A 26,259-nucleotide genomic window follows, 5' to 3' on the forward strand; every position below is an offset into this window, starting at 1 on the left:
TAACACAAATTTCTACAGCGTTTTTGAAACTCAAGTTCAGAAATCAAGTTTAAAGACACTTTCCAAAGTTACAATAGCTTAGGAATTTTGCCTTGTGACTAGATTGCATTCTTTAGCAAAAACATTTTCACTATAAGAAATTTAGGAGGATGATGTTTTAAAATTGTACCAGAAAAAATTCCATTTGCATTTTACTCATTTTTTTCTAAAAGAAAATTCTACCTATAAATTTGATATTTAACAGAAAGATTTAGAAAACTATTAGTATTTCACTTACAAAACCTTCAAGTATAGTGAGACTGTAAGGTATTGAATAATTACAGAAAGAACAAAAAATTCATTAAATCAAGGGGAGAAGTCATCTGCATATAAGTAACCAAAAGGACTAGTCTAAAAATAATATTGAAAGTGAAAAACAAATTTCAAGGTTTTCCTATAAGTGGTCTGAGAAAATAACTCAAAGGAACGCAGTGAACATGCAGACACGCCTAACCTGAACAGCTTTCACGTTATATATGTTTAGTTTACAAGTGATAAAATACTTGAGCTGCCAGTCTCCCATCTCAGATTCTAACCCCAAAGAGACTTCCTTTCCTAAATTAAACCGCTTTTGTAAGATAGAGGTTTTTTTCAATGACACACAATTGTCTTGACGGGAAATAGACAAAACCATTTATTATTCTCCTGCACTACAGATACAAACAAGAATCTGAAAGGAAAATTTACAATATGAGTAAGCCGGTAGCTTTCAGAAAATAGTAACTTCTTGAGTTAATGATTAAATTTCTATACTTAACTTACCTTGAGAATAAGCATAAAAATGGGACATTTTTGCAATTGCCATCGAGAGCATATGTTAAGTAAGAAAGACGTAAAATACGAGCAAATGTGAGACATTATTTTGTTTATCTAAATAGAAAATATTTTATTACAACAAAATTCTCTGATGTGCCACACTACGTTACGGTTGACGGGTGGATGATCATGAGTCATCATCCATTTTGCTTGTCCCATCCACACTGCAGTGTCCCATCACTCCCCTGCATTCAACTCGCAAGAGTCTCTGCATAGAACGAGGCTTCTGAATAGTTATCAGTTTGATCTTATCTATTATCAATGGAGGGGAAAGCGAGACTGTTTGATATCCTGTCCTATGATTTCTGAAAAAAAAATACTTCTTTTCCTGTAATTAGGAAAAAAAAATCAACAAGCCATGGGGTTTTTTTTTAAACTCTGAAGTCCTACATATTTTGCAAATTTGAGTTTTGCTATAATTATTATTATTTAGACATTTTGGCAATAGAACATACAGGCACACATTGGTAAAAACATCAATTTGTCACATGATTTCTTCATAAAACCCTCCACCTTTAAACAGAAAAAGGGCAAGGTTAATACATACAACCTGACATTTAAAGATGAAAATAAATGACTTGTGAATGAGAAGTGGTTTATAGTTTGCTCCGCAGCTTTTCTCTAGAAGTTATAGTTTGACATAGCTGATCTAGATAAACTCAGCTCCCAGAAAACAACCACAGTACCACACTAGTGAGTAACAAAAACTGCCTAACTGGGCTTAATTAGGAATTCCGGGAATAAAAATGTAATTATTGAGAATTTTAAAGGAAAATTGGCAACATTAAAAAAAATCTTACGTGTCTGAATAATTTTTTAACCTATGGCTGCTAAAATTTTCTTATAGTACTACTGCAACTGAAAAGTTACATAAAAGTGTTTTAACTATATTACACATAAAGAACTTAACTTCTAGACAGACAGCTTTTACACTTGCAGATAACTCTTTTCTCTTAAAATTAAAAGATGACTGCAAATCCACAAACAGCATAAGAGGAGTAAAATGTTCTAAAAGCATCATATTCCATATTCCAATTAACCGGTTTTCCTGCTGGCAGTACCGCTTCAAACCACGATGGAATTTTAAAAGCTGCCCCAATATTTCAAAATCAAACTCGGAATATCTTCACAAATTTCTCAGGTTTCTATGACTAATAGTGTATCACAGAGTTAATAGTTATGGGCTAAATGCAATCCTGACCTTTTGCGCTTACGGCTACGAGACCTGCGGTCTGCACGCTGAGCCAACACAAAATCTATGCTTACAGCAGCGCTCTGCATGCCAAAAATCCTTCCAGGCAGGATTTCGATTCCTTTTACACAGTCTGTAAATTACAGGAGAGGGCTCCCTACTCCTCCCCAGGAAGGAAATGTTTTTGACAGTCGCTCCGTCCTTCAAACTTTTTCAGCGTAGAGACCCCATAATGCTGGAAAGCCTCTGTTAATAGAGCATTTTCAGGCTTTTGATAAATGTTGCATTTCCACAACATAAAATTTCTCTATCACCTCTGAAAATCTCTGGCCTCTCTCAAACAAACAAAAGCTAGATTTCCATTCCCAAAGTCTTACACCAAGCCAGTGGGCTGGATTTCTGAGCAGAAACCTTCCCAGGTGTCAAATCTGCAATGATTCTCTTTGGTATTTCTTGGAAACAGGAAAAAAGCAATGGATATTCCTTCCTTGTGCTTTACAGACAAGGTTTAGCTGTTGTGAGAGAAGCAGCCAATTCTCACACACACACAAAAAAAAAAGTTAAAATCAAAGAAGGTTTGGTAGAGAAGAAAATAGGGATCTGGCAGCTCAGGACATGACAGGGTATTAGAAGACTAGAAAGATTTTGTCTGGGAGAAAACCTGAAGGAAAGATTGCTGAGGGGTAGAGGAGGAAACGGAGAAGGGCTGTGGAAGAAGGTGATAATAGCATCCTTTCAGGACCCCTTCCCCTCTCCTATCCCCTCTCCCAACCGGTATTGCAGTGGTGAGCCCATTTTCCACATATTCTTTGCAAAAGACACCAAGAAAGAGGCTTTGGAACACAGCACCACAGCCCTTCCCCGGGACCCTGAGGAATATCTGATGAAAAATGCAATTAGCTAGTCTCCCGTTTCCAAAAGCTGCTGTCATCAATTTTGTTTCACGAGACAAGCCAGAGAAATCAGAATGGCAAAGCGCATTCATCACCAGCAATACCGCAGCGAGCAAAGACAGCTTGAGTCAATAAACAAGCCCAGACTGAGTGACTACGAACAACAAATGCTCCTTGCAAGAAGCCAAACTGGAGATCATCAGGATAATGTAAAGCGAGACGTGTGGCTCACGCAAACCTCTCCTCTTTCCCTCCTCCCCTACGAGGGGGTGTTTTGATACTGGGATTCCCCAGAGCCACAATAAAGGAAAACCAAAACCAGCTACCAGCCAGGCAATGCTACCCGTGATAAAAACCACCTAAGGAAGTCACTGGGTAAAACAATAAGACCAGTAAACAAAGCAGAAACATTGGAACTATAATAATTGTATTAGAAACTGCCCTTCATTCCAACGTTTCTCAGCTCCTGTTCCAACCCTCCTTGCCTGAACTTACACAGACAAGGTAGAAAGTGCCAGGACAGATCAACCAGCCCAGGATCTGTGTCCTACCAATGGCAACCTACAGACAGCTGCTCTGTGAATGGCGAGACCAGCACTAAACTCGCTACAGGAATTTTTCTCCTCCTTTCCAGAAGCCAGTTAATATCATGTCTGTACACTTTCTTTGGCATTTTTCTCTCCATCTCATTTTTCTGGGCTTAACCAAAGGGTAGGACAGCCTCAAGAAGTACCCAGAAAACCCACTCTACAGGTTAACTGCCAGTAGATTTAAACCTCCCACTCCAGCCTTAATCTCCCCCAAAGACTTGTTGGAAGTGGGTTCAAGTGAGAACCCCTACACAGCTGGATGTCAGGATGCACAGGCAGCTTTCATTCCCCATGTACTCCTCAAACCCTGCCTCTGCACGGCAAGACTGCACCTGTCCCAATGCAATACCCCCGGCGCCTTCAATTAATGCTGAGAAAATCCTGAGCTAAGTGCCTACTTAAATTTGATGGGTTTGCCATTCAAATGATGGTCCGTCAGCCTAATAAAAGCATCAGTTAGTAAACAACATTATTGCACGAACACTGGCAGAATTCAGAGCAACTGCAAGCTGCAATTAATTTGAACTTAGCCACCAAGCCCACACAACTGGTAATGGTAGTGCTGTGGTTTTATTTCAGATCAATGGAAACAGAAACAAACAAACACTTCCATCACTTCTCCAAAGAAGAGGAATCAAAATTACTGAGTGCTGCTAGAGAAATTCACACTCGAACAGATGTAAGCTACTTCATAGCCCTGAGGAAAGTGGAATTAATTCACCCAAGTGTAGTTTGAGCTAAACTAATCCGAGTTGCATATCTAGTTCTCACAGAGATTTGAGTAGCAATCAATCTTCCTGCATTCACCAACAAGTGATTTGTTAATCTGCAGTTTTCATAACATAATAAAGAACATTTGGATTAACTAGCTATCATCATTACAGCCTGATGAGCTTCTGAAAGTCTCTTGGTTACTTATTGGGTATGACAGAGTATACAGTGCAGCGAAACAAAAAGGGCAGTATGGATTACATCATGTTCTGCCATCTGGAAAACATTACGAGATGATCAATAATACTGGGAACTCTCCTGAATCCATTCCTCACTCATAACACAACTGTTTGAGCTCCAGAAAGAACATCTGAAGAGTAATTTGTAAAATATGTCACTGAAAATTCTGAGCAAGATACTGTTTTAAGTAAAAACCATATCAAAGTAACAAATTTAAATTTCAGCTTATATCCTTAATCAATTATATACCAGTGCAACTCTCCACTGATAAACTGTCTTACTAAATCCATTCTTGCAGTGGATTAGTCAGCTCAGAGAAACCATACTGGGATAGCGTTCTACAGGATCAGCAAGATGATTTGAAGATTCCGCAGTGACTGGTTAGCAGCTTCTGTTAGGTAAGAGTGAGATTCAAAAGTGTGATGGCATTTGACAGCAACACAGAAACTTAAAGTTACTGCCCCAAACAGCTCAGTGGGTGGGTGGGACAGGCTGGCAGCAGACAGAGCCACTGCAGTCACAGGGACTTCAGGTTATCCTTGTGCTATGTGTTACTCCTGTGCTGGTAGTGGCAGAGGAAAGCGCTCATGGTCCTCTGCTGAAGGGAAACAGTGCCCAAAGAGTGCACCAGACAGCAACTCAGCAGCCAAACATTGTGTTTTGTATAGTCACAGTTGCCTTGAGTATCACCCACTTTTCCCATCAGGAATGCCCAGCATCCTATGTTATTTCTGGCCCCTGATGTGTGTGCCGTAGGGCTCACTTGCACTGCAAGAGAAGCCGGACGTGTTTCTTGCCAGCGAGGGACTAGCACCAGTTCTGACATACGAAGCAAAATCTATACAACAGCACTTAAAACCATTTCTGTGAAACTCGCTCCATGGCTGAAAGCCAACAATCGCCAACTGCACATCGCAGTTTAGCTTCACAGTGGATTCCCTTTACAGAAAGCTCCAAGCTGATGTGCTCCTTGACGTATCCTTTTGTCCAGGAAGACAAAGCCAATCCCTTGATAAGGCAACCTGTGGACAACTCAGCAAACAAAATCTCTGGAGTGACTTTCCCGGAACAGGCACTCTCATTTTACTTTCAAGAATATCCAGAGATACACATCAGGTTTATCATTTACGTGTCAAGAAAAGGTATTTATAGACGTATACATATATATACATACACAGACACACATTCTAGACAAAGCCATGCTCATACCAAATCACACAATCATTTAGGTTGGAAAAGATATTTAAGAACACTGAGTCCAACCATTAACCTAATACTATCAAGTCCACCACTAAACCATGTCCCCAAGTACCACATCTACCCATCTTTTAAATACCTCCAGGGGTGGTGACTCAACCACTTCCCTGGGCAGCCTGCTCCAGCGCTTGACGACCCTTTCAGCAAAGTAATATTTCCTAATATCCAATCTAAACCTCCTCCGGTGCAACTTTACTCTCATCCTACAACAACCCCTCACAACAACATCCTTTCAGATAGTTGTAAAGACAACTGTGGACATAATTCTCAACAGCTGGACTCCTGCACAATTCCCAACCCTCCAACAATCGGGTCAGGCTATCCTCATCACAAATTAATGACAGAAGTGGCAAAGCCGAGAGAAGAGAACCTTACAGAAGTTTCTGTAAAAGTTACATCATGCCACAGGCCATGCAATAACCCAAAATCTCAACTGACAGAAAAGCCAAAGTGTGCCAGAGTATTGGAGGGAATTTGGAACAGTTCAGGTCTGCCTCATTCCAAGATTACATCCTGAAAATTATGAAGACAGTTCCCATCACATCAATGCTTTGACTCAGACTTCCCCAGAAATGTGGTAAGAAACCAATCGACCTTTTGGACAATGTAGTTTATTGTATACATCACCATCATCCTAACATCATATTTACATAATTCCATAGCTAAATGAGCACAGGTCTTTTTGGAGGACACAACAGCTGTGTGGGAGACCACAATGGACTATTTATATGCTGGGAAAGGTTAGCAATATTAATAGCTAAAATTTTGAATGATCTCTAAAAGAGGAGTTCCTTAAATAAATAAGATTGCAAATAAGTGCGTGCACACACACATGCACGAAACCCATATACGCACATAAAAATGTTGATATATTATATACGTATTTATTACTAATGTTGAGATGTTTTCTATTCCACCTGCGTAATATGATACACAAGAAAGTGATTTCCTCTGGTTTCATTATCAGATCACATGACAGGAATCTTTGTATTATTTTTGCACGGTTTAGTGAACACTGCTTTATGACCTGGCTCTTTCATTTTATTAGCCACTTAAATAAAAATATTTCATGTACCACTTCTAGAAATAAAAATGAGGATGCTTCAAATTCTTCAAATAAAGTCTCCTATTAAAACTATTTCAAGCTACAATATGAAGAATTTTTATAGTCTAGTTTTAAAACCGTACGTTTAGTTCAGCTAAAACGTCTGTTCATGTAAACTCTATAGTATTCAAACAAATGTTTCAATGCTCAAGCTACTAAAAAACAGATATAGTTTCTAGTTCTCCAGTTATTGAAAAAGATATTAGAGAATTTAAAGTGTCTTCTTTAAAACGAGACAACGTTGGTGGGATACTGTTAAACAGGCACAGCAATTACAAAATAATTCCTTTGGTGACTTGGAGAAACGCACTTTAAAGATTATCCAGAAGTGCAATTTGCAGTTTTATCATACCTATAAAATTCTCTATTCCTTTTCAGTACATTTCAATCAATTTTAAAAGTAATTGCTGTGCTGATCTCCACCTTATATTGAACAGATGAGTGCTAGTAAATCAAAGGCTGTCCAGATCTCCTACTGTGGATTAATGCATACCTAATGGTTGCCTACCCATGACTGGAAATCCTTCCGAAAGCTTAATGCTGTCAGGTGCTTCACTTCCAATGGCCAAAACATAATGTAAGATTTCAGAGGACAAATTCTTCGGGCTCCATTTCAAGCACAGAGTTATGTTAATACCATTAAAACCCACTGGTTTTGTCAAGATGCTTTTGCCGAGCATATGTTTCACTAATGCATGACAATTATGTTCATTTACAAAAATAAACACCAAAAAAAAAAAACAGTTTTGAAAGCTAAAGAGCAGTAGAAGATGCAACAGTGACAGCAGCAGAAGTTTTGTGGGTAAAATAAGTGTAACATTTCTAATATTGGACTGCAGTCTCCAGTTGGAAAAAAGAAGATCTGTGAATATAAGTAGCCTTACAAAAAAACTCCCCTGTCTAGGTGAACATTGTGTCCATATTTCAGTCTTAAAATGCAAGTTTTCATTTCTGAAAGAATAAAGTGCGGAATGCTCACATAGATCTCTGTGCTGACAGATTGTCAATCTGAAGTCAAAAATGGGCAACAGGACAGGACCGCACAAACAGAAAGGCAGTGGCCGGCCAAGGCAGGAAGATTTACAGAAGAGATGGTTTGCCAAGGGTTTTCTGGAGAGGGAAGGGAGGAGGTGGAAGCTTGGAACAAATTAATGGGCAAACTGTTCCAAGCACCAAGAGTGGCATGGGGAGATGCGTCCAAAAGACTACGGCTCCAGGTTTGTGTTACTTAACATCACCGTCTAGCTATCTAATGATACCGCCACTAAACACCATGAATAGCAACGTGTTTCTCACCAGCAACACGAATGTGCTGTCATCTAACACCCAAGCCTGTGAAATCTCCAGTATTTCTGGTAAGCAGGAGAGGGAGGTATGTGGAAGTAGACCTTCAGATCGACAGCACGTGGGATTTGTCTGGGGAGGTGTAACCACACCTCAGTGCCCAGGTACCAGCCACCCTGGGATGGTTTGCAGCAGGCAGTTTACTCGTTTAGCTGTCAAAGGCAGGACTACATGGAGACTACCATGTGCACGCTGTGGGAAATACGTGGACGCTGTAGGAAATTGGAGTCATTGGGTACTGGAACAGCTGCCCAGGGAGGTGGTCGAGTCGCCCTCCCTGGAGGTGTTTAAGGAACGGGTGGATGAAGTGCTGAGGGACATGGTTTAGGGAGTGTTAGGAATGGTTGGACTCGATGATCCAGTGGGTCCTTTCCAACCTGGTGATTCTGTGAAATGTATTCAGAATTGACCACCTCGCCCAGCTTCAGATACCTGATAAAACACAAACGACCTCGCAGAGTGGAGCCTGATCACCTCTGGAACATGGGAAACTGCAGGGAAGACTGTCCCAAGATCTCTGACGCAACAGCTGCTCTCGCTGGCAGAAGCAAGGATCCAGGAAAGCGCTGATAAGGAAAGAACGCATATCTCCATTTTTGTACCGTGTTTGGGAATAACGCCCATCCTGAAGGAAGATGCAAAGAAACACCACCTGCTCTGCGGAGTGTCCTTTTCACTCCGCAAGGAGTCAGTCGGGAAGAGGTCCCACAGCCTGCATGTCGAACAGCTGATAGTCAAAGAAATTGAGGGACAGATGGCACAGCAGACGCAGACAGACAGACACCCTTTTTCCTTCGTACCTTTGGGTGCAATGCTGGATTCTCAGTACAGCATTATCGGGATGGTGCTTTACAAGCAACGCACTGGGAGATGATGGTTTGAAGGAGGAAAGCACACCCTCTGCAGGCTGCATCTGCCTGAAAACATTACTTCCCTATGCAAGCAAAGAGGATTCAATCTCATTTCAAAGTTGGTTGACTGGGATTTTTCATAGATTCACTGAGACGCAAAAAGAATTCAATATATCCAAATTGGTAGAAAAGAGGGACATATTTACAGTTTATCGCACCACACCTCCTGCTGTGTTGGGGCCACATTGTCCCTTTCACTCAAACAAAAGAAAAAGCATAAAACCAAAATAAAGTAGGAATAAGCTTGCACAGAACAAAGGATTTGAAGAAATAATGCGTAACAAAACACATTGTTTTCTGTTATTAAGGTCAAACGAAAACTTCTTTTTACTGCTTTTTTTTATTTATTTATGCTTCTTCACAATATTTTCCAGAAGAAAAACATGGAACAAATATACAAAAACATCATCCACTTGCTAATTTTTTAACAGATCAAAACAGATTTTAAACACTTACCATGAGGCTTCCATCGCTGTAAGTAAATACAGAACTACAAATTAAGCATAAAACTAATTAAACAAACATCGAGTAGCTAAAGTGCGTCCACAAAAATGACAAATATAATTATAGCACAGCCATTTGAGAAGAGAATATTTTGAATAAGTAGGTAATTAAGTTAAGAGAGGCCTAAAGAAAGATTTCACACTCACATTCATATGTTGAAGCAGTTTAAAAATAGAGAGCAAGAACTGCCTGACTTCACCTTTTAATTTTAGCTGGGTGATGAGCTGGTCCCAAAGACAGAAAGGCACAGCAGGATTTTTTCTCTGCAAAGTGCCCTTCATATTTTTATGCGAAGGAAATGCAGTATGTGCTATTAATATCCTGCTGTAGCCCTAGATAAGTCTAAGCACCCTTTCAATGAGGAAAAAGTTCTGGTTTGTTTCTTCAAAGCACTTGTGCTCTCAAAGACATACAAATAAGTAGGAAAACCTCCCCCCTGTTCCAGCCACATAACAGGATAAGTAACATCCACACAGAAAAAGACACATATTTCGTTTTCCCATCAGTCACCTCTTGCAATTACTAAAGCTGTAAGTATGCTGCTTTTTCTCTCATGAGAAGGAAAAGCAAATGACTGAGTTTGCACTTTCAGATAAGTTTAACTTTATTCTCATTTTAATTAATTGATGGAAAAGAAAATGTTGATACCAGCTAGATCAAGACTAGATTGCAAAAAAAAAAGGGGGAAAAGAGTTGCTTGACTTAATGCTGGCATAAGGCTTACACACTCCCAAAGAAGCCAAGGAGAATACATAGGCTTTTCCCCACATAAAGGAATTAATTCTTCCACGGCTCCCTCACACACTTCACCTTCCTGACATCTCTGACTACCTAAACTAGGTACAAGCTTCCCCGCAGCGGGTCCCAGCCCATCCAACGCTGCTTCAGTCCAGCAAATTCTTGCAGCAGGCAGGGCTGAAACGCTTCCTGGTCAATAGCATCACATGGAGAATTTTTCCATCCTTCAGGGAATGGTGGAAATGGAAGATAAACAGAACAGAATCACAGAATCTTTTCAGTTGGAAAAGGTCTTCAAAATCATCAAGTCCAGCTGTTAGTCTTGCACAGTTAAGTCCATCACTAAACTATGTCCCTAAGCACTGCATCTACCCGTCTTTTAAATACTCCAAGGATGGTGATTCAAACACTTCCCTGGGAAGCCTGTGCCAGTGCTTGACAACCCTTTCCGTGAAGTAACATTTCCCAATATCCAGTTTAAAACTCCCCTGGCACTACTCGAGGCCATTTCCTCTTGACCCACCACTCATTACCCGTGAGAAGAGACCAACACCCACCTCACTACAACCTCCTTTCAGGCAGTTGTAGAGAGTGATAAGGTCACCTCCGAGTCTCCGTTCCTCCAGACTGAACAGCCCCAGTTCCGCCAGCTGCTCCCCATAACACTTGTGCTCCAGACCCTTCCCCAGCTCTGTTCCCTCCTCTGGACACGCTCCAGCCCCTCAATGTCCTTTTTGTAGTGAGGGGCCCAAAGCTGAACCCAGGATTGGAGGTGCAGCCTCACCATTGCGCAGTGCAGCGCAATCCCTTCTCTGCTCCCGTTGCCCACATTGTTTCTGACACAAGCCAGGATGCTGTTGGCCCTCTTGGCCACTGGGGCACACTGCTGGCTCATGTTCAGCCGGCTGTTTACCAACACTCCCAAGTCTTTTTATGCAAGGCAGCTTCCCAGCCACTCTTCCCAAGCCTGTAGTATTGCTTGGGGTTGTTGTGACCCAAGCACAAGACCCAGCACTTGGCTGTGTTGAACCTCATACATTTGGCCTTGGTCCATCAATCCAACCTGTCCAGATCCCTCTGTAGAACCTTCCTGCCCTCACGCAGATCAACACTTCCACACAACTTGGTGTCATCTGCAAACTGAGGATGCACTCGATCCCTTTGCCCAGATGATTGACAAAGATATTAAACAGAAATGATAACGTGTGCAGATTATTTATTCAACATACTATTCCCAAAGCGAAAGCTACCCAAGTGAAGGTCAGATTCTCCCCAAACTCCTCAACTGTCTCAAAAGCACCTTTTTAACTCAGATTAATTTTGCTTGATAGATGGTAATGGTTAAAACCCAGGCAGGATTCTAAGGTAATCGTAGAGTGAAAACAAGCCTGCTAAACTCAACCCTCATCTTCCACAGCTGCATTCCCTTGCTTCTATTTTAGCACAACAATCAGCAGTAAGACTCCAGAATCATGTGCCTTCTCTTAAGTTTTAGTCTTTAATTATGGATTCATCACACGCTCCACCTGAAAACTTCTTACAGGTGTAAATACTGGTCACTTATTCACTTCAACTACTTCTGTGAATAAGCATTTGCAAATTTAACGTGCCAGGGAGATGAAATGCTAGTTAGAGGAAGTTTGCATTAACATCCTGCTGGTCAGCAATTACCAGGCAAGGATGCCCTGCTGTTCTTATCTATAGCCCACTATCTTAGTGGACTGTTTGCCCAAGAGCGTAGGAGGTCCATAGTGTCCTCTTAGTGACCTCCTTCTCATCCATTCCATTCTTGAGGAAATAAAGCAGAGCACACTTATGCAGGTTAACCTAGGAAGATGTATGCAGTCTGCTTACAGCCATATACCTCATATCTTTTGGTTTTAATCTTAACACCATTTTGTATTTTTAAGTACTGTATTTTTTCCACAATCCTACCACAATCCCAATCCATGTTACAAGTTCCATGTTGTTCTGAAAATTTTTTTCTGTTATGATATACAGATGAAGGGCATCATCTTTTCTTCCAGCTGAAGCAATGCTCTGCATTTCATTTGCTCATTTACTCTTATCACTCCTAGCATTACTAGTTTAAGTGTCAAATACCAAAACTGGCCCAGCATCAACAGCACTCTATTCCCACCAAAGGAATAACATCTTCCACCTGACTTCTTGTATGAAATGAAGTTAAACCACTTGAAACTAAGGATTGAAGAGATGACTGATTCAATTTCTTTTACTGAAGATCACTCTATTTTAATCCAATCTGCCCCCCTGCAAGGAGGTTGTCAGCTGGTATTTTTACCTTCTCTGCTTAAGTTCAACACAAAGATTATAGGGTGAGATCATCACTCACTGTATCACCATTTATAGTTACTTACTCCATCCTTATCCTAAAAAGACCCTAATCAACAAAGTTTCTGATCCTCCCAAATTAAAATTTAAACATGAAGGATTTTTTTTTGAAGGAGCTTTTAATATGAGTGAATTTTCTGCTTTTCTTGCTCTAAAGATAAAATATTTGCAAATTCAATTAGAAGATCGCCACTAATTCTTTGTCCTTTCCTTTTCATAAATACTTCAGATAATGCTCTTCTATCACCCTCATGTGTAAAGAAATCATTCATTGCTTATAGTTTGGTTTTATGTAGCAGAGGATAAAGAGATTCAATTAATCCCTCCCTCTTCTAGAAAGGGAAAAAAAATATGCCTTTGGAAGAGTTTACCACGCAAACACCTCCCTTCTACACAGTGTCCCCGTCACTTCAGCATGGTAATACACCAGACTCCACCAACCGTCCAGGACATCCTTGGCAAAACAGCTCAGATTCCAGGAGGAAACGTACAAAATATTCATTAATTGCTCAAAAAAGCAGCCAAGTCTGAGTTTGCTTCCAGAGCCCATTCAGCAAGACTCAAACCCAGGGGAACAATGGGAACCTCTCCATTGGATTTATTAGGCTGCCTCATGGGGCTCTAGTATAGAAGAAGTATTATCGAAGATTCCACATAATCATCATAGCACTGATTTTACTGCATGTGTATTGAGCAAGGAGACGTGGTCTGGAAGCCAGGCTTCCAGCAGCTCCTGCAACACTGACAGCACCAAACCCCACACCTCAAACAAATGCCTGCTGCTCTCACTGCAGACATCCATGCAGCTCTATACTTAAGAGTGGCGACCCCTAAAAGCTGGTCACTCTGCCAGCTTTGCTACAGATAAATAAGAACAATTACCTCAGGGAATTTAAATTAAGACCTGTCTCTCTCTATCTCACAGAGTTATATCCGACTCTGACATCTTTAAGCTTGAAGAAGCCTGTTTTCTGCCTCTGTTAATGGTTCTGTTATTTCTTAAAAGCATGGGCTGGAGGTGGAGAGCAAGAAGTGATGTAGTCCAGGTCTCCTCAAATTATTAAGCCCAGAGCTGGAGTTCATTTGTCACAAGTCACACCCTTGGATGGTCTCTGTCATGTCCACTGGGAGTCAACCAGCAAGCCCTGCTCTTCCCATGCTGTGCTGCTTGTACGAACTGCCGACTTGGAGGGAAAAGCAAACACAGAGCTGGTTGCTTTTACTGAGGTCCCCCTGGCAGCCAGCTAAGAGGTGAGAAAACTAAATATAACAAACTTAAAAGTACAATTATTGTAGGGGAGCTTGCCAGAGCCGCTCTGAAGCTCCTAATGGTCTGTCGGGGATTTATGGATCAGCTGCGAAAATTTATTCAACTTGCCAATCAAGTCCTTGGCTTTGGAATGCTGCTACCAACTTTCACAGCATACAGCTTGAACTTAGAGAAGCACCAACGTAAAACAGTGGGTTTTAATGCTTCAAAGAAGGCCACACAAAAGAAAAATCTATTATACTAAACAGATCACTAAGAAATGTGTGGGTAGCCTCCTGTGTGTTTGTATCTTTGCGTAAAAGAGTCTTATATTCTACAGAGTGGGAGGAGATGACAAACAGAGCAGCACCAAGTACTGCCAAAATGCACAGTAAGAGACAGAATGTTGTACAGAAAAGGCTACAAACAGCTGTCTTGCAGTTTAGAGCATATTCCCCCTCCCATAAATTATGCCAACAATCCAGAAATTAATCTTAGTTGCTGATATTTTATGCCCTTGCCATATGGATTAGGTTAAAATGGGATCTTAATAAAATTTATAAAAGCTCCTTTAAATATAGCGAGAAATCGCAAGACTGTATCTGTATTTTCATGTTATTACATTAAAATCTACAGCAGCAAATATGACAGAAAAAGAAAACTCTGAGAACTTGCACAGAAAACAAAGCAAATGGCCAATATAGATGAGAGATGCAAGGCAGCGCCTTTTTTTCTCCCAAATGTTCAGCACAGAGTGGAAGGCAGCGGTGTGGCCACCTCCAAGGGCAGAGCTGTGCAGAGGAGCTGACAGGCTTTTTGTAAACCCCTCTCCACCCCTGAGGCTTTGACACTCCAGAGTATTGGGTTTAAAACATGTCAGACCACTAATAGGCTATTAAGAAGCACAAAAGAGCATGGATCCGTACTCCTCCACACAGCCCCATGCTCCCTATTACAAGAGACTTTTCATTGCTGGAACACAAGTTAACTTGATTATTTTCTAAGGCTTCTACTATATTAGGTCCCTCCTATTAGCAATTCCTGCTCTTAGCATTCCTGTGCAGGACTCTTAGTGACCTGGAAAGAAAAAAAGGCAGTAAATAGTCATGAAGCCTTGCAGACTTAGACGATCGGATTTGATCCTCTAAAGCCTTACACACATCAATAATCCTCATGCATATGAATAAGGCTTTGCAAGATCAGTCTCATGGTATATACACTGTATCCAAACAGGAATTTCAGTCTTATTTAACACTGATAAGCAAACTGGCCTGACATATTTATGTAATATAGAAGGTGTGTTGATTTACTCTGCACACATACACTTCAACCATCCAGACAAAATGTGTAAATCACTTCTAGTCCTTGCAAATTTCCTTTTTACTCTTTTTTTTTTTTCCCCAAGGAAATTTGATCTTTTAATACTTTGCAACGCAGAAAACCTACAAAACCTAGGCTGAACACTAAGGATCCTGTGCCTTTTAGGCGTCTGATCTACCAAAGATACACCGATATGTGATTAAATTAAATTTTATGCTCAAATTTGAAGTAGTTAGTTGGCACTAACTAGTAGTCAGTAGGCATCTATAAACATCTTCGCAGTTAACCACAATTCTTCTGTATTACTTATAAACATGTTCACCTCTAGACCGATCAATGGCACTTTCCTAAGTCTAACTGCACGCCAGAGTAACTGGAGGCAAACCTCTTGGGCCATCGCGAAGAGAGGCAGCAGAAAGACGCCAGCAGAAGGGCAAGCCCTGATTGTACCAGGTGTTGCTACAGGACAGAAGAGTGACCTTGAATGAAGCTGTAAAGAAAAGAGCCCAATGTTTGGTTGTCGGTTGGCAGGACAGTGAAAAGCTGTAGGTGACCTTACAAGAATGTGCCATGAGTGGGGCACAAATGGATGGCGCAGAGCACATGGAGAGCAGAGGTGTGAATGTTAGGATGTGTTAATGGAAGAGTTTGGAAGATAAGAGAGGCCTAGGGCTGAAAAAAAAACCCTCACTCTAGTTCACTACTATTTCTCTCTATGGTTTTAGGAGACAAGAGTCATCTTTTCTCCAAATGCCATCCTCAGTCTGCATTGCGCATAATCTTTGACAAAGAATTTTAGGGAGAGGGAGCAGAGGAAATCTCTTGACAACCTCCAGAGTGGCATCCGAGCTACAAACCACACAAACACACACAGCTGTGCACAGCTCTGGAGGGACTGGAGCAAACTTCTCTGTCCCAAAAGTTAAACTGCTCTCACTCTAGTTCCAGGCAGAGCAGAAAGCAGTGTGGAAAAGACATTATTAAATATTTATACGGCAATTTGTCCTCAATAAGTATTTTGTAATTCTATTTTATAGGGCTTTTTAAAAGCTGAGGCTAAAAAGAAAGCAGTAAAAGTCAGTCAGCATCATGAATATTGTCATCAACCTAATAAAATTACTTAGCACATCTTCCCTTCGGAGGAACATGTGCTAATCAGCAGAGACAGAAATAATAATTCTTAGTGCAGAAACAAAACGTGGTCAACTTACTGCTGCTTTTCAACAATACTATATACAAAGGCCCACAGAAGAGTGTTTGTTCTCTCAGTAAAGGAAATTCCAACAAGAAAGCCACTTGTCACAGAAGTACTTTAAGTCTATTTCTTAAAACAAATATTCAAATGTAAGTAAAAATGCTAGTAAATGTAAATATAAGTAAAAATGTAAGTAAAGTGCAACTCCTGCACGTTTCCCAAGAGTGATCCTAGCTCACAGACCCAATCAACTCACACATCCCCTTCCTCCAGGAAAAAAAGTCGTGACATATGAAGCTGTCACTACCAAATTCAAGACATTTTTACATTGCCTGAATTCTAACACTCTGCAGCCTCCTGTGCAGAAAATCACAATATTTCTGGCAAGCTAAGTCTGGATAACATCAGATGCTTTTGCTATCTCGAAAGTCAGTAAGCCAAGAAAGAGACCAGGAGATCCAAAGTCATCCAGGAAGGGAGCTTGCTCATAACCTGCCCACAATACCCTTCTCTGTCCAACCTGGCTGGCAGAAAATATTACTCGAGGAAAGAGGCATTAAACACTTACCGTCTCTGTCTTTTCCTGGTAAGAAGTACACCCAGAAGCGATGAAGCAGAATGTTACCCCATCCCTCCTAAGGCAGTCACCTTAATTTAACGTAACACAGGCTTTAGAGGTAAAACCACGCAGGAGATGGACTACACAACCAGTATAGCTGCAGAGTTGTATCACCCCAGAGTCAGGCAGGGCTCACAGCATCTTTCGAGCGTTCTGCAAAGCCTGGTGAGACACCTGCGCATCTTTAAGCAACAGAGATGACAGAGGATGAAGCATTATTTAGCACAACAGCCATGCAGCGCTCCATCCAGCCATGCAGCGCTCCATCCCAGTCCCCCTCACTGCCTGTTTAGCTCATCTCCCAACACGGACACGCAGAAAACTATCAACAAATCCATCTTCCTTGTAGGTTCTCAGATGCGCAGAGAAATACACAGCTTGGGGTGCAATTAATATCAGTTAAAACTCCCATTTCACAAGTTTACACACCCACAGGCACAAAAGAAAGAAAAGCAGTAAGCCTGCAACAGAATCATTGCTTCTGTGCACTCATAAATACTGATCCTTTAACAAAACAAGCCTTTGCCCTCTTCCTGCAACAGAATACCCAACGCTTTTATTTGGCATATTTTCTAAATAGGCAAGAGGCATTTGTAAAATAGGCTACGCTCGAGCTGTCAAAACAGGACAGATATTGAATGTTTCTAAAACCCAAAGGGGCAGCTTTTCTGGTTTCACCTAGTGTGTCAAGGGACAGCTTCATTGTGACGGGTCATTAGTGTGACAAAGAGAAAGCAGCTGGACACAGAGGGGCAGAGGCTAAGAGAGCGATTATATCCTTAAATCAGCTATAAAATGGTAAAAAGGAGGAAGGGAGGAAGAGGAGGGAGTGTATTCAGGGGAATAAAGTCGGTCCGATGTAGTGTCTAGCTGCAAATCACATCAAGATAGTCAGTTTTTTTAACAAAATCAAGCCAGCTTACTCTTCAGAAAATGCCTATTCCGTGTGAAGGAATATTTTAAAGTGACTAACATTATTATTCCGTGCAAATAACCCATTTTTTACCCTCCTAAATAACTTTTTGCGGTCCTCTATAAGGTATATCTTTGAATATCTAGTTCCTCCGATTTTGACACTCACCAGAAAGGAACAGAACTAAAAGATAACGAGGCTTCTCCCCACCTCCATTTTCCCTTCCTCCAAATGGGGACACAAAGATTTTAGCATTGTCACCACTGAGTAGCAGTAGCTCAGCAGGTCACACATAACTATTCACTGTTAGGTACACGCAGCTTTGAATGGATAAGGGCTGAATTAAGAGGGAAAACAAAAGAACACGTTTCCCAGTCTTCCCATTGATGGGAACAGTAGTTTCAAATTTCCAATAAAAGAGCGACATCCAGGCAACTTAGTTACAGTAAAGAGGACTCCATTGCCATGTGTTGGGTCCATAAACCACTCACTCCATTGCTTCTCATAAAATATGGACTATTTAACTTTTCACTAATGTTGGTATCACTTCTGTTATCTCTCTCTCAACACTAAAATATGTGAAAGAATTTTGACATTTCTGGCCCTCTAAGAATTGATTGATAACTGATAATAAAAGCCAGATTGTATGGATATGTTTGCTCTCAAGACATTCCTTCTGAATTCTTTTTTCTGACCCTCTCCACTTTACCTCTGTGCTCTCTCTTTAAGCCTTAAATTCAATTTTATTCTGCTTTTCTACCTATTGAGTAACCTGTTGGGTTGTAAATCAAAGCTCTTTTTTTTTAAAAAAAAAAAACAAAAACAAAAAAGCAAGAAAACCCAAAAAACAAACAGAAAAGATTTCAAGACAAAGAAACCCACACTTAAAGTCATTTTTGTTTAAAATGGAGAACATCCATGTGATTAATTCACCTTTTAGCTTTGTGTCATATCTGAATTGTAGGAAGGGTCATTGGTTTCCATCAAAAAAGAAAATTTGCAACAAAAAATGAGAACTGTTAACAAAATTAACAGAGAAGTGAAACTTTAATTACCTGACTTGAAGGTAGCTATCATCTCTGACGCCACTTTTTACAAACAACTAAACTTAAAAGTCCCTGCCCGTCCATGCCCACACACATTTGGTACACGAATTTTAAATCTTGATTTTTAATGTCAGGTGAGATCTAAGAAAAATCTTAATAGTTACACAGCAAGGAGCCAGGCAAGTCCAAGAAAACTGAGGTTCCCTCACTGTATGTTTCTTAACATACAGAGACGATGAATGGGAAACACAAGGAGGAGTTTAATAGCATGGATTTAGTTCCCACATTCTCTGGCGAGTCCCACACTGTGCAGTCTGCTTTTTCAGCCCCTGCCTCCTGTTTTGGTAAGGCTTCTCAGCTAAGGCAGCTACAACACGTTTCTATTTTGTTTTCATCTCCATTCACGGCCATCACAGTTGTTACAAACTCGATGAGTTACCAGGGCTGTGTTGGGTATGGAAGCAACTCAGATTTTGGAGATGTATATTAAAAGGCAAATAAATATGGAAAGCCTGGATCAGTAACAGTAAGAAGAGAAACAGTAAAACCAGTGTTTCTCCTAATGTCCCCTTGTTAAGTATCATTTTAGCCTTTGCCATACATGCCAAACTATTTGCCATGACTAATGTACATAATGGGAGTACGTTTCATATTTTATCTCTCCTGAGAGACCTCGAATTGGGGGAAAAAAAAAGAAAGAAAAAAGAAAACTCCACACTTTACACAAAATAAACACAAAACGAAGAAAATTAAAAAGCACATGCTTAAACATAACAGCTTTAAGCTTAAAAATAAAGTTGGAGGTATTTTTCCCAATAAGTTTCCTCCTCGCTGCTATAAGGAATAAAGGACGCAAAGCATTCAGCACCAGCCTGCTTACTCCTGTCTGCCCCCAGAACTGGCACAAACTGATGACGACTCGGGTGCAGATGTTGGAAATTCCATCTTCCTTCCAGAGAGGCTCAAAATCTCCAAAGCACAACCCCTCAGGAAGAAAAAACATTAACTTTGGGTTTCCCGCCATTGTTTTAAGAGGTCTTTATTCAGTTCGTAGAACAAACGTGTGCTCTTATATCAACACATGGAGTTAAAAACTGCTCCAGTTCTACTGGGCAGATATTAGCCATGACAAATCATTAGAAACGAAAGCATGCAACCAGCCATTAAAACATACAAAGAGATTGCATTTCAATACAATTTGGTCTCCTATAATTATGGAATTTACTTGCAGAGTGTTTTAAGTGAGAACTTTCACAAAAAACACTCCTCATTCAACACCTTTATCATTAGCCCACAGTCACCGCTCAGCCCTTTCTCTCAGTTATTTCCAGCAAGCGGTTCCATCAGACTGCAATGAATCACACACCTGGAATTATTAATAGGAGTCTCCACTCTCTCTGCTGCTTAGACGCTCCAGACAATCTAACAGCAGGTGCTAATATTTGTCACACACTGAGCTGTCAGCTAAAAATCACATTTTCCAATACCACCTCCAAATTGTAAACAAAAATCTTCTCGTAAGAGCGGACTTACCTAAGGCGGGGGGGACATGGCCCAAAACAGCAATTCCAAAAGTGTATTACAACCTTTCTGTGCAGAACAGGTATTTGAGGTCTTTTCAGAGGCTTCCCATATCTGTTTCACATGCTGCTACTAAAGGCCCTGCATTTTCACCCCTTCCCCACACGGCAGAAACCAGTTATCAACACTAACACCATCAAAACCGTCCTCCTTCTTCTCAGTCTTCTGCGTTATTTCATAGACAAGTGCATAAGTCGTCCTCCACAGTGTGTAAATTCAAGCTTCCCTTCCCCTCCAGCTTTTTATTCTCAGCTCTACAACCCATGGGCTTTGACTGCAGCAAGCTTTTCCTTTTGGAAAGGAAGAAAGTATTTTCCCATCGAACATCACAACAACTTGCACAGATATAAAGCTTTAACCGCTCTGTAAATCTTACGATTGGACCTTTATTATCAACCGAAATGACGTTGCCACTCAGGGGAAAAATACAACACGTAGACAGCATATTTCAATTTATATCTTATTGTATCCAGGTACTATCAGCAAGGAATTTCAAACTAGGGATTTGACCATATTTTAATATTAAAATTGCATTATAATTGTTAAAGCAGAGAGATGTTTATAGAATACAGCACACGCTACCTACGCTGCACGAGTAGCTGCTACTTTTCAGACCTGCAGTTTCGCTAACTTTTAATCATTGTTCAACGCTCAGTGTTCACAGTGAAAGTTTCTCAATCCCCCACATAGGAAGTCTTTTTTTTTATTTATTTATATTGGTCTTTACTTAACATCTGTAAAAATTCTAACAAAAGTAGTGGGGGAAAGAAGGAAGGGCTTCAGAAAGCCTTTTAAGTTTAAATGGTATAAGGAAAACCAGAAGGGTTCAAAGAGGGAGATGTAGTTAAACATCACACAATATTCTGACCTACACTGCTCTGAATCAGCATTCTGTGTCCGCAACCTTGTTTACTGCAGCTTGCAAAGCAAAAAGATTGCAATTGATAAAAAAAAAAGTGGAGAAAATCAAAATGCTCAGGAAAACAGGTCAATGTTTTCTTTCCCAGTAAAGAAACTGTGACTTCATTTCGTATAATCACTGCTTTCCTTTCCATCCTATTTTGTCATAGTGCCTGTCCTAGCACATTAGACATAAATTCAGAAGCGCAACTTAAGATACTCCCTAGTGTTTCATTTCCTAACAGTCACCGACTATCCAATTCTGATTATAAACCACCAAGTTATAATCAGTGAAGCAAAATTCAATTTCCCCCCACTTCCAATTAAATGCAGGGCAGAAATTTATTAATTATCAGGTAAACAGAGAGGTGCACACCAAATTCTGCCGCACAGTTACAAAACCGTATGATCAAGTGGCAGGACCTTAGATGGAGACATTCGACATTTGTCTTTCTGCATCACGTTACCACGACAAAGAACGGCCAGAACATGGCACCTCTCAAATCTTTCCATTAAAGATAAGCTCGAAAGGAAACCATTTCAAGTTTTCCTACCCCCCAATTCGCTAGCAGGCACAACAGCGAAACTGCGATGCCTTTGTGTATAACATGCGCCGCGTTAGAAATACAATCACGAAGCCGTTTCGACAGCTTCACCTCTCTCACTTGCAACACACGTCCACATAGAGTCTTGATAAACGCAAAAAAACAAGGTCCATCTGTAGAGCCCAGAGTTGAAAGCTCAAGACCGATATTGAGTAAGTGTAAATTACCTTCTGGTTGTACAATAATTCCTATGGAACACTGCAGCTGCCTAGCGGACTTAGGAAACAACCATTAATGTTTCACTTTCAATGCAAAGCTCCCAAGTCTCTATTTCCAATTAGAAATAAAAGCGTGGGTAACAAGAACCGCTAACTTTTTCATAGTTAAGATACAAAACACGATTTAAAAGCAAATAGAGACGAGAAAATCAAGCATCACAAAATTTATGGGCCACACTCCACAACAGCTTTAGAAGTCCAGTTTCATACGTATTTATAGAAGATAACATGATTCCCAACTAAAAATAATGCTTATACTCTAAGTTTGCTGTAACATTAAAGCACACACGCACGTACAAACTTCTATATGTGTGCACATGTATTTTGCAAATACAAATGAGAGAACTGAAAACATTTCATCTGTTGGCGACATGGTTGGGCGTTGTTGACAAACTGGTAAAGGAGATGCCTAAGCAGTGCCTTTCATAAAAGGGTTGTTGCAGGAAAGCAGCGCACGCCCAGCTGCGAGGCCGACGCAGCTCGACAGTGCTTTGTCACACTCGCACTCCGCTTGACGGCCAAACACCGGCTCAGTCCAGTTGGTGGACATAATGTCAACAGCGTCTCCCAACCTACACCGCTGCACAGCGCCCAGCGTCCTGCTCGTCAACTCACGCCGCAAATCTTAAAGTAATAGAATGCAATTCTAATGGCTCCATAACCAGGCATTTGTTGGTAGATTAACTGCTCTATTAAAAGCCCCGTTCCCTTTTAACATGTAACGACTTGGGAAAAATCAAAAACAGTGTACGCAACCATCCTGTATCTGCACAGATCAACTCGTGTTTCGCTCATGCTTCACAGAGTAACTACAGAGCATTCGTTTTGTCTTCAAGCTTCTCATTTAACTGCAAAAGTATAACTCGCACCACTGCAAAAGTACTTTTTCCACCTCTTCCTGGATGGGAAATGAAACAGCAAGCTGCCATTCGCAGTGTTGCCCTCATTAATCAGCTTTCCACGCATGCACAAACTGCTTTTTCTCTGTGACAGTTTTGCAGGGATGTGGTGGCTGTGGGGCCAAGGAGGAGACACCTCATCCCGCAAGGAGAGGAGTGTGGGGTTCAGGGAGATGGACGGAAAAGGGGGCAAAGGGACAGAACGGGACGAAAGGGGGAGAAGGGGAGCAAAGGGGGAGAAGGGGAGCAAAGGGATGGAACGGGACGAAAGGGGGAGAAGAGGACGAAAGGGGGAGAAGGGGACGAAAGGGGGAGAAGGGGACGAAAGGGGGAGAAGGGGACGAAAGGAGGAGAAGGGGACGAAAGGAGAAGAGAACGAAAGGAGGCGAAGGGAACGAAAGGAGAAGAGAACGAAAGGAGGAGAAGGGAACACCCCCGATGGAGCGCCGGGGTGTCGGGGGAAGCCCTCTTGCACACCGACACGGTGTTTTCCGTGCAGGCTCCATCCGGGAGGCGGTGCGGGATGCGCGCCCCGCAGGCTGCGCGGTGCGGGGAAAGGGGGAACCCCGGCCGGCGGGGTGGGGGGGAACAGAGGGCACGGGGAGGCTCTTACTTGTGCAGGAGCTGGGGCAGGCTGGGCGGCGGCATCCCTCGGCCCCGGGCATCGCTGTCCGGCGAGTCCTCGCCGCGGGGAGCGGGGCTCCGGCTCATGGCAGCGGCGGGGACCATGCGGGGGGAAGGAAAGGGGGGGGACAGGGGGAGAGGCGGCCGTGCAGCCCTCCGGGAGGGAAGGAGGGAGACGGGATGGAAGGAAAAAGGAGAAGGGGGGGCGGGGGGGGGGGTGCAGAGGACCGGCCCCGCAGGCTACGGCGCTGGCCCGGCCGCCCCCGCTGCGGGACGGGCTGAGCCCGCCCTGCGCACCGGCACCGGGGGGCGGCGCTGCCCCGGCCCCACCTGGGCGCCCTCCCGCCGCCCCTTCGCCTCGCCGGCACCTGCCCGGCACGGGACCGGCCCCCCCCAGCCCCGGGCGAGGGGCTCGTCCCGGTGTCCCGGCACGGGAGGGCGAGGGGGGGCTGGCGGCCAGGCCCGGCCGGGGGCGAGGGAGGGGGGAAGGGGTGACTTATCCCAGTAACGTACTGGGATCCCGCAGCAGTGACACCGGCAGACGCGGCATCGGGCGTTATCGGACCGATATCGGGGCTCAGCTGGTGCAAAAGGGGAGAGGAGAGCACGCCCCGCCAGCAGGATAGCGTCATAGGATGGTTTGGGTCTGAAAAGACCTCAAAGTCCTCGGCAGGAACATCTCCCACTGGATCATAGAATCATAGAATAGTTTGGGTTGGAAGGGACCTTAAAGCCCATCCAGTTCCAACCCCCCTGCCATGGGCAGGGACACCTCCCACTGGATCAGGCTCCCAAGGCCCCATCCAACCTGGCCTTGGACACCTCCAGGGATGGGGCAGCCACAGCTTCCCTGGACAACCTGTGCCAGGGCCTCACTACCCTCATCGGGAAAAATTTCTTCGCAACGTCTGATCTAATTCTTCCTCCCTCCAATTTGAAGCCATCCTCCCTCGTCCTATCACTCCATGCCCTTGTAAAAAGTCCCTCACAGCTTTCTTGCAGCCCCTTCAGGTACTGGAAGGCCACTGTAAGTTCTCCCCAGAGCCTTCTCTTCTCCAGGCTGAGTGAGTTACCTTCTCAAGTAAGAGTCATCCCTAAAGCAAATGAGCCCAGAGAACCTGCTTTTAATAAAGCATCCTCAGTCTCAGGCTTCCCCCTTCCAAATTCATACGTAAGCGGGATCAAGACCTGCTCAGCAAGGCTTTTTCCACTTCTGTAAGAACACAGGATTAAGGATTGGAAGCAGAGGATGATGATAGACTGACAAAGAGGGTTTCCCTGCATTTATACTGTGTCCAGCTCTGGATCCCTGAGCACAAGAGGAACATGGACCTGTTGGAGCAGGTCGAGAAAAGGGCCACAAAAATGATCAAAGGCCTGGAACATGTCCCCTATGAAAAATAGCTGAGACAGTTGAGGTTGTTCAGCTTGGAGAAAGAGAAGACTCCAAGGAGACCTTATTGTGGCCTTTCCATACTTAGAGGGGGCTTGTAAGAAAGATGGGGGAAAACTTCTTAGCAGGGCCTGTAGCAATAGGACACAGGTTAATGGTTTTAAACTAAAAAAGGTGAAGTTTAGACTAGGTATTAGTAAGAAATATTTTACACTGAGAACAGTGAAACATTGGAACAGGTTGCCCAGAGAAGTGGTAGATGATGTATCCCTGGAAATATTCAAGGTCAGACTGGATGAAGCTCTGAGCAACCTGATGTGGTTGAAGACGTCACTGCAGGGGCATTGGAACTGGACAATGTTCATGGTTCCTTCCAACTCAAACCATTCTATGATTCTATATTTTGGGAGGATGTTTCATATGACCCATGGAGCAGAAATTGTGCTGCTTGTACCTACAAGTAACACTGAATATGTTCCAAGTCTTCTTGCTTCCTTTGTGATGTGCTCTATTAGAGAGGACTGAGTCAAAGGCTGTTTCAATACTTGCTCCTGCGCTGCCTCTGTGTGCATTGCACTGTCCCCCCCCAATACACACACACTCCAAGGAAAGCAGAAACATCTTGGCTTCTTAGAAAAAAATAATCCTAATTTAGGGGAAAGATTAATTTTTGAGAGGTTCTCCTTCCCTCTGCAGCTGGCATCGTCATTTACAAGTGTATAGCCTCGTAAATGGGTACAAAATACTGTCACCAGTGACTGGAAAATTTTAAGTTATTTGCATTGATCACGTACTTTGCACTTTGCAGATGGAAAGCACCAGCCAGGTGCAGGGCAGTGGAGAATAGGGCTGTATTTCAATTGCACAGTTACTTAGCAGTAACAGAACACCAAATGCACCTTCTGAAAATGAATGGCAATCAGCGCTTGTTTATACACATTCACTTACGCGTGTGATATTGTGAGAAATACAAAGAAAAAGAGCTTCACATCCTTTTCCCCAAGG

The 26,259-nt window shown here is 42.4% G+C and overlaps 1 protein-coding gene across 5 annotated transcripts in view; it reads right to left on the bottom strand.

Moving 5' to 3' along the window:
- RBM20 (RNA binding motif protein 20) overlaps positions 1-24,006 on the bottom strand; it is a 108,603-nt gene extending 84,597 nt beyond the window's left edge. For 4 of the 5 annotated variants that reach the window (XM_054072341.1, XM_054072340.1, XM_054072342.1 and 1 more), the window contains exon 1: positions 23,851-24,006. In XM_054072341.1, the coding sequence (XP_053928316.1) occupies positions 23,851-23,966 (116 nt within the window). In that variant the 5' untranslated portion in view covers positions 23,967-24,006. Of the gene's footprint in view, positions 1-20,567; positions 20,944-23,850 lie in introns of those variants that run through there. The other variant, XM_054072346.1, reaches the window with a different exon arrangement.
- Positions 24,007-26,259: the final 2,253 nt, after the last annotated feature.

Source organism: Cuculus canorus, chromosome 7 (assembly GCF_017976375.1).
Source record: "Cuculus canorus isolate bCucCan1 chromosome 7, bCucCan1.pri, whole genome shotgun sequence".
Taxonomy (NCBI): Eukaryota; Metazoa; Chordata; class Aves; order Cuculiformes; family Cuculidae; genus Cuculus; species Cuculus canorus.